Genomic DNA, 12,034 nt, shown 5'->3' with positions numbered 1-12,034 from the left:
GAGAAACTGGAAGCCCTTCAAATATCAACTTGTGCTTGAGAACAATGTCCTTCTTGCCTGGGGAAGATGTGTGGAGTTTGTCAACACTTCCTTAAAGGAGGCCAGCTAGCCTGTTTCTCTTAAAGAAGCATATGGTCAACCTTCTTCAAAAAGTAAGTATATTTCATACTGACAATCTTAACAATTCTGGCCATGTATCAAATTTTGCACTTTGAGTCAAAATTTCTGAAAAGGTAGTGGCAAGCTCCCTCAGATCCTTTACCTTTGTCAGTCTACTTATTGATTTGGTATGACACAAACAGTTCTGTTGGCACTGGTGGATGACCTCTCCCCAACATTCAGTTTTCAGAGTGGTAGCCATGTTAGTTTCTATCAGCAAAAAGAACGAGGAGTAATTGTGGCACCTTAGAGACTAACAAATGTATTTGAGCATAAGCTTTTGTGGGCTAAAACCCACTTCATTGGATGCATGCAGTGGAAAATACAGTAGGAAGATATATATATACAGAGAACATGAAAAAATGGGTGTTGCCATACCCACTATGATGAGAGTGATCAGCTAAGGTGAGCTATTACCAGCAGGAGAAAAAAAAACACCTTTTGTAGTGATAATCAGGATGGTCCATTTCCAACAGTTGACAAGAAGGTGTGAGTAACAGTGTGTGGGGGGGAAATAGTGGCTGAAGACCAGGTATTCATAATGGTATTACATGTCTGTCACCTGCCTTTGATACTACTGACCATGATAAATGGACTCATGTACACATCATAGGATGTGGATGGGATTGCTCTCAGGTCATTCTATTCCTACCTTGCTGAGGGATCCTAGAGGGTGATGTGGGTCAATTGCTACTCTGCCCTCTGGGCCCCATCATGCCACCTCTGTTCAATGCATGCCTGAAGCTGTTGAGCAGATTAGTGAGGAGATCTGAACTTTGTCTCCATTTTACCTGGCCCCGCCAGAAGGGTTAATTGTGCTGGGGCATGGATGCAGGAAAACTGGCTAAGACTCAGTTCAGAGACTATTGAGGTGATACTGGTTGGTTATGGAAAAGCAACAGAAATAATCTGTTAATCCAAGATGTTGGTGTTGACCTACAATTAGTATGCACATTTCATGTACAATTATACATATTCACATGTAGTTTAGACAATTTTCATGCATTAATTACGTAATTCACCACTACTCCTCAGGCCCAGGTTCACAAAAGGTCCTTATGCACCTAAGTCCCATTGAAATCAATGGGCTTTAACCTTTTTCACAATTATGGTTTTGCACAAATGGTGTCCTGCCCATTCTTTTTTCTGGCAGTGTTAACATGTTCAAATAAACCCAGTTTACCAAGCAACCCAGATTGCTCTACATCCCTGTGGAGACTGATGTGTCCCTATTGTTATTTACCATGCTACCAATTACTGTCTCATTTAAAAATGCTGGAAAAGTGACTATGCCCCTCCTCTCATCACTATCCTGTTCTCAGCTGAGCACTCAGCAGCAGATTCACAGAGCTTAGGTGCTAAAATCCCATTTTAGATGCCTAACTCCAACATTCAGGTGCCACTGGCAGTGACAGAATCCCTGCTCAGCAGCCATCTAACCCTGAGGCACCTAACTTCCCAGCTAGGCCCCTGCATTTTCACTATAAAAGACCTCTGGGCACCTAAGTTGCTGCTTCTGTGCATGTGTACTGTTGCCTCAGGCAGGAGCCTGGATACCTATCTCATGCCTAACACCCAGCGGGATTCTCCAACTAGACCTGGCCCTGCCTATCTTATCTGGGAGGCCTGGCCTGGAAGGTGTGCTCAGAACATGCTTAACTCCACATACTTTGCCCCCTCTGCCATGTACATTGGCCAAACTGGACTGTCTCTACTCAAAAGGATAAATGGACACAAATCAGACATCAAGACTAGAAACATTCAAAAACCAGTAGGAGAGCACTTCAATCCCCCTGGACACTCAGTAACAGACTAAAAAGTGGCCATTCTTCAACAAAAAAACTTCAAAAACAGACTCCAATGAGAAACTGCAGAGCTGGAATTCATTTTCTAACTGGACACTATCAGGCTGGGTCTGAATAGAGACTGGGAGTGGCTGGCTCACTACAAAAAGTAAGTTCCCCCCTTTTTGATATTCATGCTTTCTTGTCAACTGTTGGGAGTAGGCCACATCCACCCTGATTGAATTGGCCTCGTTAGCACTGGTCCTCCACTTGGTCAGGTAACTCCCATCTTTTCATGTGTTAGTATATTTACACCTGCCTACTGTAATTTCCACTCCATTAATCTGAAGAAGTGGGTTGTAGCCCATGAAAGCTTATGCCCAAATAAATTTGTTAGTCTCTAAGGTGCCACAAGTACTCCTCTTGCTGATACAGACTAACACGGCTACCCCTTTGAAACCTAACCATTTGGGTATCACGTACAGGGATCTCAGGCTATCCTGTTGAAGCTCTCACTGTATGTTAAATAATTAAATATGCATGGGGCCAAAGAGGGACTGAAAATGACTTTGTACTTCAGGCATTCAAGTAATATCAGCCACAGCATAGAATTGAACCAGGCCTCTCCTACTTCCATAGGTAAGTGCTCTAACCATTGGGCCAGATGTTGCATGTAAGACCCCAATCTGTGTGTGTGTGTGGAGCTACTCACGCACTACTGACTCCAGAAGAGGGTTCACAGCTGTAAATGCCAAACAGAGATTGCCATCTCTCTCCAGCCCAAACTTAGACACCTAACTCCCTTTGAGGGACAGGGTTTAGGACACACCTCTCTCCTTAGCATCTAGTCTTCGCTAGCTTAGGCAGCTTCTCACTCAACATGCTGGCTTTTGTGAATCCCATTCTGGGGCATCTGACTTTTCCCATGTATTGTATAGGGAGCCTGGGTGCCTAAAAATCAGTCTTTGTGAATTCTACTGGGTGATAAGATACCTAAAAGTTAGGTGTAACATCTAAATCCCCTCAGGAAACTAACCCTCAGGCTCCTTTAGGGCCATTTACACCCTATTTTTGAAAATGCAAAGCATATCCAAAAGCAGGCTGATCTCTAGCTGCCGAAGCTTCTAATTTTGACTGTACAAACTACTAAAAATTCTTACTATGTTGCATTAAAACAAAACAAAATGAGAAGTGGAGATGAGAGATTTAAAAACAAATGTACAGCTTGGAGAGGGTGAAGAGGCAGAGAAAGAAACCAATCTCCTGGTTAAAGAGAAGGGGGAGGGACAGAAATATGGAAATTTTCAAAGCACTATTTTCACATAAATGCTAGTTAAGATAGTGGAGAGAAAGAACCGTTTTTCTAACACTGATGGAAAAGGTAATATCTTCAATGCTTAAAAACCCCCACTTGTTTCCTACAGGAATCAGGTGAGATGCAATAGAAGGACTTAATAGAGGTGATTAGAAAAGAATAATAAATTTCACTCTTTATACAAAAGGCTTCATCATGGAAGTAGCGGAGGATACAGCTTTAGGGCTGGATTCTCCTCCAGTTGAAGGCTGAGGGAATTTTGCTATTGACTTTAATGGGACAAGGATCAAGCTTTTGAGTGTTTAAGTTCAAAGAAAAATGCTCTTCCTTTTCTTAAACATCTCTGCCCACTTGTCACAGGAAGGAAGGAAAACCTAATCCATTGCCAAGAAGACTTAAGAGGACATAAGTGAATGAGATAGCTGTGTATGCCATTGCTTTGGAAACAATGCATGGAGTGAAGCTGTTTCTCCAGCAGGTGGTGGTAAGAGGAGCTGTGCTGTCCATCCCTGAAACACCCCACATAACAGTTCAGAGAAGAATGCACTGACAATCAAATCACCAATACTGAGAGGAATTAACCACCATTTGGCTAGGGAGGAGTCTACCTCAGAATCTCTGCCTTCTTATGATGGGCTTCTTCATGCCAAGACTGGAATTTGCATAATTCAGAACCTTTACAAATCACAGCAGTCACACCAGGATTTCCTCATTAGCCAGTGATATAAATGGCAATAGATACAGAAGTTAATCCAGATTGTATTCATTTCTCCCTCAGGTCATAGAAATGTGATACTCACATGGGTGGTGGGTGAATGGCTGGCTTGGGGAGGCAAGCCACAGCCCCGCCCTTTCTGACAAAGGCCACGCCCCTTCTGCACCCACCAGAACGCAGCACCCATTGTGGCCACTGTCCTGCACTCCCAGCCCCCCATCCCCACCCCCACCCCATTATGGCCACTGGCCCCTGCCCAAGGCTAGCGCCTTCCTCTCCCCCCGCAGCACCAGACAGCCGTTTGGCCCCAGATCTCCCCCCCCTCCCTGAGTGCCAGGCAGCCCTAGTTCCTCCAGCAGTCCAGCAGCTGCGCAGCGCCAGATCCACTGCAGCCCCAGAGCAGCCAGGCAGCCACGCTGCGGCTCCAGCGGTCAATGGCTCCGGCCCCTGGAGCAACCTGGCATCCGCGCCATGGCCCCAGCATTCCTGGCCTGCTGGAGCATGGGCAAGGCCATCCCTGGTTTTTTGGGAAGGCAATGCCTTCCCTTGCCTATGTTAGCCATCGCCCATGAATACACACCATTTTGCCTTGACGGACTTGGATGGCTGATTTCTTACCGGAACAGAGCACTCCAGCAGTATAAGGGCAAGATTTCAATTCCCATCCTCCATGTTTGCAGTCCCAGAGAGCTGACTCATTACCATGACAAATAACTTCTGTCAGCCAAGTCAGTCCAGAATGTTCTCCAAAAATTAAAGCTTCAGATGTGGCAACAGCAGATCCACATACCAGCTGTTTACAAATGACTGAATGATACTGTCGTTCTGTTTCATCATCATCACACACCATACCCCACTGATCTTGGTGTTTAACCTCCACTCTCCCAGCACAGGGGCTGCCTCCATCCACCAGCCTCAGAATATCAGCACCTTCAGACAGATACAGGACAGGGTTATGAGAGAGCATCCTTATTGTTGTCAGTTATCCCATCTGGCTCTGTCAATATCATGACTCAAATCCCAGAGTGGGCTTCATCTCCCCTCTCCCAGTCATGTTACTCACTATAATCAGACGATGGAAGGCAGGGGTCAGCAGCATGTCTGTACACAGACACAAGTGTCCATGGTAAAAATTGAGGTCCATGGTAATTTTAAAAAAATTGAAAGACTGAATGACAACCTTCCCCACAATCAGACGTCAAGAATTATAACACTCAAAAACCAGTCGGAGAATGCTTCAATCTCTTTGGTCACTCGATTACAGACCTAAAAGTGGCAATTCTTCAAAAAAAAAACTTCAAAAACAGACTCCAATGAGAGACTGCTGAACTGGAATTAATTTGCAAACTGGATACAATTAACTTACGCTTGAATAAAGACTGAGAGTGGATGTGTCATTACACAAAGTAAAACTATTTCCCCTTGTTTATTTCCCCTCCTACTGTTCTTGTAAAGTGCTGGAAATGACCCTACAAAAGGTCCTCCTCCTCCACTCTCCTGCTGGTAATAGCTCACCTTTCCTGATCAATCTTGTTACAGTCTGTATGGTAACACCCATTGTTTCATGTTCTCTGTGTATATGAAATCTCCCCATTATATTTTCCACTGAATGCATCCAACGAAATGAGCTGTAGCTCATGAAAGCTTATGCTCTAATAAATTTTTTAGTCTCTAAGGTGCAACAAGTACTCTTTTCTTTTTACAGATACAGACTAACATGGCTGTTACTCTGAAACTTCCCTGTCTGTCACTAAGTAGGGTAATTTTGTCAAGTGTCTGTCACACAACATAGTGGTTCCAACCCCTGGTGAAAGGTGTTGCCTTCTGAATCCCACTCATCTTCTCCTGTACCATCCATCTGGGCTGTTGCATATTGAGCATAGTCACAGTCGAAAGATACACAGCAATGTTTCTGGCAGCCCGCAAGAGACCTTTCACTAGATCCAATTCCTCCAGACACCAAGTACCTTCCTTTCCCTCCAAATCACTGTAAAACATTCTCATTGGGAATCAGCAAACCTCCCCTTTACCTGAGCACCTGCAGTTACCCACTGCATCAGCCACCCCCACCAGCTGTTGAATCGCTTGCTTCTCACAGAACTCCCCAGCAAGGGGGCATTTCGAAAAAAGTAAGGGGTGTGGGAATTATGTCAGCTTATAGACCTTTATATAGGATAGTCTGTCCTGCAAAGGCTGGGTGGCACTGTAAGATGTTATGAGACATATATGAAAAGTTGGGGGTGGGGGCAACTGCTCCACTTGCAAATGGTTCCCCTTCTCCCCAGCCTGCCCGTTTCCCTCACCATCCTCCCCTAATCAGTGCCATGCATGACCTCTCTTCCCCGCTCACCCATCCTTCCTGTACCCAGTCAGTGGATCTCCCTCACGCCCACTGCTGCCCCTTTCCCTCCCCAGTCATTGCCCAGAGAGTAGGGTAACTAGATTTTCAAAGTGAAAAGACAGACATTTGACTCAGGCTAGGAGGTTGGGAAGTTTCCGATAGGATGGTTTAGTGTGGGTCAGAGAGGGGCATACAGGAAGAATTTTGCAGTTGGAGGAGAGAGTTGGAGTGAGAAAAACCAGCCAAAGGCCTCCCTCCTTTAAGGCCAGACTCTCTTCCCCCAGTCTGCTCCTTTTCTGGCCACTCAGCTCAGGGAGTACAGAGTGGCCAGAGTCTGATGCTAACTGCCCTGCTCAGAATTCTCCCAGAGAAGAAGAGCTCTCAGCTGGTATAAAGCCAGTGTACCTGGTTCCTACACCAACTTTTGGTGTGGGGAGCATTTAGGGGATGAAAGGAGACCTGCTGGAGTACAGCTACGCACTGCCATTTCCCGGGTGGTCTAAGTCAGAGCACCATTTCCCAGGTGGTCTAAGTCAGAGCAGTCCCTAGGCCTTCCTCATTCTTCTGTCTTGTACTGAGAAAAGAATCTGGCCCTAATGCTTTTACTTGAGTGGTAATTAGTTCTGGAGTCATTGGGTCTGCTAATAAACAGTTCCGGGCTCACAGTGCTCCAGGAGCAAGATATTTTGTACAATATGCAGATTGAGTGAGAACAGTCCCTAACTATTGAAGTACCTTTCTCTCTGGTACTTATCTACAGGAGACAGACACAACTTTAGTTTAATTTTCTTTCTATGAGAAGACAGTTCTTACTTTTTACATCATTGGTGACTGAAAGCAAAAAAAAATCACTAAAACCTATTGGACCCCAAATTACAATCCTTTAGGGTCAGTTTGTCTAAGAACTAAAGCAGGTACTTACCTATGGTGGAGTGAAAAGAAAGGAGAAGCCAAAGCAACTGAATAGAGAGAAGTCCCTCCATTGTCACCGTGACCCTTCTTCCTCCGACACTGCACGGGTTGCACCTAAACACCCTGCCAAGGCTTATCTGTGTTTGAGATATGACCACAAAGAAGTGGAAGGGAAATCTATAGATTCAGCTGCTGGCGTCAGTAACAGGAAAAAACAAAGAAGAACTTCTGAAAACACACACCCACAGAGCAGTGTGGGGGTCACCTGCAGCCACACACATATCACAGAACTAGAGCTTTTTTTTTTGGCCATTGGGATCAGCTATATCAGAAAAGAGGAATTTCTTCTGCTCCTCTTGTGGTAGTGTTAGAGCTTCATGTGTGGACCATGAAGACCAGTAGTGGTCTTAAGATTCTTAAGAATTCCTGTATGGTGCATGTCTATCAATTATAGCAGGTGCCTTCAGAGGTAGAAGAAGTTCTTCAATTACCCTTTCTAAACTGTGAATATCACCGATGGTGGGGACTCTGCTTTGGCTGTTATAATCAAAGATGATACAGTTGATTTGTCTTGGTGCATTTTTTCCATTCTTTTTACATGATTAAAAAACACTGTAGACAAATGCTACCCGTGCATAACTGATATTGTAGCAACTGTCCCATTTGACATTTTTGGAATAGAACATTTCAATTTTTCATTTAGCAATTAATTGTATTTCATACTATTTTTTAAGTCTAAATTGGAGCAAAATGTTTTGAAACATTTTGCTTGACCCAAAATGATTTTCCCCCCAGAATTTTGGTTTGTGGGAAATGTTGAATTCTTTGGGTTTTGATCCATTTTGTTCAAAATTGCAAGATGTCCTGCAAAATGGAATAATCTAACTTTCATTCCTAAATCATTTGCTGTCTATACTGTTTAACATTGTATCCAGTGTTTCTGTCCTCCCAGCCATTATCTTCAAAACATGCAGGATGTCAGCTGGCAAGTGCTGAAACCTAATCTGTCCGCTCATGGAGTTCTGCAGCTGCCCTGCATTAATTAGTATTTATTTATTTATTTCCTTGAGACTTCCTTTAGTGTTAGCAGCAGGAGCCCAGTGTCCATCTGATTTTTAAAGCTAAAAGGCAAAAGTGAATGTATTAGAACTACAAACTTAAATTCATTCACATCAATAACATCGAAATCACAATATAAAACTTTAAAAATAGATCGCTTTGAGGGTGCAATTATCTATCTCTGTCTTTAACACCCATTAGCATAACTATAGGTATGGTGGGTTTGGGCATCTGTTTCATTGCAACTGTGCCTTGGAAATGACCAGGTTTATTCCTCAAGTGACAAATGTGGAGAGAAATGGGAGAGTGAGCTCCTGAGACCAGCAGGCTTCTCTTTTAGCCTTCTAGTTCCCTCCCTGCATGACTGAGAGTGCTGCATTTTTTGCAGAAAGCTATCTTCCTGGCAGCTGCCAGTTGCTGGGAAAGAAAGATTTATTTAAGTGCACAAAATGAGGAAAAAAGAAAAGGAAGCCCAGGAAACCCTGGTATGAATCACTGTCCCTAAAAGACAAAGGGGACTTGATCAAAATCAAACTAAAAATGGGAAGTGAATGTGCACTAGTCATGGATATTCTCCTCATTAAAATGCTTCCTCTCTGTTAGAAAAAGCAATAAAGGATGCAAAGTTTGCTAACTGCTTTGTGCTGACATTATCAACACCAACTGCAGTGCTCTGGGAAATGCCTGAAACTTCACTCAACTAAAAAGAAAAGGAGTACTTGTGGCACCTTAGAGACTAACAAATTTATTAGAGCATAAGCTTTCGTGAGCTACAGCTCACTTTATCGGATGCATTTGGTGGAAAAAACAGAGGAGAGATTTATATACACACACACAGAGAACATGAAACAATGGGTTTATCATACACACTGTAAGGAGAGTGATCACTTAAGATAAGCCATCACCAACAGCAGGGGGGGGAAGGAGGAAAACCTTTCATGGTGACAAGCAGGTAGGCTAATTCCAGCAGTTAACAAGAATATCAGAGGAACAGTGGGGGGTGGGGTGGGAGGGAGAAATACCATGGGGAAATAGTTTTATTTTGTGTAATGACTCATCCATTCCCAGTCTCTATTCAAGCCTAAGTTAATTGTATCCAGTTTGCAAATTAATTCCAATTCAGCAGTCTCTCGTTGGAGTCTGTTTTTGAAGCTTTTTTGTTGAAGTATAGCCACTCTTAGGTCTGTGATCGAGTGACCAGAGAGATTGAAGTGTTCTCCAACTGGTTTTTGAATGTTATAATTCTTGACGTCTGATTTGTGTCCATTCATTCTTTTACGTAGAGACTGTCCAGTTTGGCCAATGTACATGGCAGAGGGGCATTGCTGGCACATGATGGCATATATCACATTGGTAGATGCGCAGGTGAACGAGCCTCTGATAGTGTGGCTGATGTGATTAGGCCCTATGATGGTATCCCCTGAATAGATATGTGGACTGAGTTGGCAACGGGCTTTGTTGCAAGGATAGGTTCCTGGGTTAGTGGTTCTGTTGTGTGGTGTGTGGTTGCTGGTGAGTATTTGCTTCAGATTGGGGGCTGTCTGTAAGCAAGGACTGGTCTGTCTCCCAAGATCTGAGAGAGCGATGGCTCGTCCTTCAGGATAGGTTGTAGATCCTTGATGATGCGTTGGAGGGGTTTTAGTTGGGGGCTGAAGGTGATGGCTAGTGGCGTTCTGTTGTTTTCTTTGTTGGGCCTGTCCTGTAGTAGGTGACTTCTGGGTACTCTTCTGGCTCTGTCAATCTGTTTCTTCACTTCAGCAGGTGGGTACTGTAGTTGTAGGAATGCATGATAGAGATCTTGTAGGTGTTTGTCTCTGTCTGAGGGGTTGGAGCAAATGCGGTTATATCGTAGCGCTTGGCTGTAGACAATGGATCGAGTGGTATGATCTGGATGAAAGCTAGAGGCATGTAGGTAGGAATAGCGGTCAGTAGGTTTCCGATATAGGGTGGTGTTTATGTGACCATCGCTTATTAGCACCGTAGTGTCCAGGAAGTGGATCTCTTGTGTGGACTGGTCCAGGCTGAGGTTGATGGTGGGATGGAAATTGTTGAAATCATGGTGGAATTCCTCAAGAGCTTCTTTTCCATGGGTCCAGATGATGAAGATGTCATCAATGTAGCGCAAGTAGAGTAGGGGCATTAGGGAACGAGAGCTGAGGAAGCGTTGTTCTAAGTCAGCCATAAAAATGTTGGCATATTGTGGGGCCATGCGGGTACCCATCGCAGTGCCGCTGATTTGAAGGTATACATTGTCACCAAATGTGAAATAGTTATGGGTTTCCACAAGATTTTAGAGAAAGGAAGATGTTGGAATTCTTCTTATTTATGCAAGGTATTACTATAACACTAATTTCACCATAAATTCCTTTATTAAATACAAAGGCTGAACTGTATTTATACAATTGCTCTAAACATGCCTAAAAAGCCTAAATAATAAGCAGTTTACTACACATACAGGAACAAAACATTGATAAGCATTTGATCAAGATAATTACAAAAAGGATAAACCCAGGAGTGCTTAGACCAATATTGGTCAGCTCCAGTTTGTCAGGTAGCTATTAACAATGAACCTGTTAAGAGATTATTTTTTATACTCTTGAGCAAATAAGTGGTGTCATTGCCAATTATCAGATTTTAGCTGGGGACTGTGAGAGCAGTTTCTTATATAGCCAGTTATTTACTGCACCTGGTACCCAATTAACCATGTTTTATTTCTATTACTTCAGCCCAAACCTTAAATAAGTTAACACTAGTATTTTGAAGGGTCCCTACAAGTTTATCTCAATAACTTCTTTCTCATGATATCATTCTTTTTTATTACGTGCTTTGGGCCTGTGGCTCATGCTATCATCCCAACTCAATTAAAAAACATAGCTCACCCTACTCTAATGTGGGCCTGTATTCCTACAGAAGGGGATCACTCTTAACATCTCATTTTGTGCCCCAAATGGAAAAAGATCTATAACTTGATAGGTCAATATGCTCTGAACTTTTCCACAGTCTAATATATCTTTTTGCAGATGGGGTGACGAGAATGGCATGCAGTATTCAAGGTGTGGGCATACCATGGATTTACATAGTGGGATTTGTGATGTTGCACTCCATATGCTTTATGAAAATATGCTTATGAATATGAATATGACATAACTGGAATATGCTTTATGCAAAATACCTCTCATAACATATCATTGAAAAAGTTATAATCTACTGAATGTGTTCATCCTATTTGTATGCATGTATCCTTCTTATATGTGAAGTTAGAAATATGGGGTATGAACTTGTGTTACTGATGTAGTCACACCAGGTGAGGGCCGTTAATGGGGAATTAGGAACTTGATCACTCCCATTTACCAGGACAATTGGCTACAAATGGCCTTGTTTACCTGAAAGCCTTCCTGTGATTGTGAGGGCCAGTGCATGGGCAATGGAGACTGGGGTCTCACAGAGACATGTGACCATGTCACCTGATGCTGGAATCAATCTTAAACCTTGTACCTTTCCATTCAGAAGTGGGGGAGGGGTCAAATGGAGACACAAAACTTCTGCCAAATATATAAAAGGGGGTAGAGCAGGACAAAGTGGCCTGCCAGTCATGAAAAAACCCCGGTTTACCAACTAAGATGTCTCCTGGAACTAACAAAGATTGAACCAGGGGAAAGGCTTGGGCCCAGACTAGGAAGGAGTCTAGTCTGTGAAAGAAGCTTATTGGAACATCTTTGAGGGTATGTTTGTTAGTGTATTAGGCTACA

General features: G+C 43.4%; 1 protein-coding gene across 1 annotated transcript in view; it reads right to left on the bottom strand.

Annotated features, from left to right (window-relative positions):
- The window catches only part of LOC119854499 (deleted in malignant brain tumors 1 protein-like), an 89,319-nt gene extending 81,840 nt beyond the window's left edge, over nt 1-7,479 (bottom strand). Inside the window, exons 1-2 of the mRNA XM_043514025.1 lie at nt 7,237-7,479; nt 4,592-4,903 (exon numbers count right to left, since the gene is read on the bottom strand). Of these exons, the coding sequence (XP_043369960.1) occupies nt 4,592-4,903; nt 7,237-7,297 (373 nt within the window). The 5' untranslated portion in view covers nt 7,298-7,479. The remainder of the gene's footprint in view (nt 1-4,591; nt 4,904-7,236) is intronic.
- Nucleotides 7,480-12,034: the final 4,555 nt, after the last annotated feature.

The sequence above is a fragment of the Dermochelys coriacea genome, chromosome 4 (genome assembly GCF_009764565.3).
Source record: "Dermochelys coriacea isolate rDerCor1 chromosome 4, rDerCor1.pri.v4, whole genome shotgun sequence".
Classification (NCBI taxonomy): domain Eukaryota; kingdom Metazoa; phylum Chordata; order Testudines; family Dermochelyidae; genus Dermochelys; species Dermochelys coriacea.
This window is presented reverse-complemented; position numbering and strand designations above follow the sequence as displayed.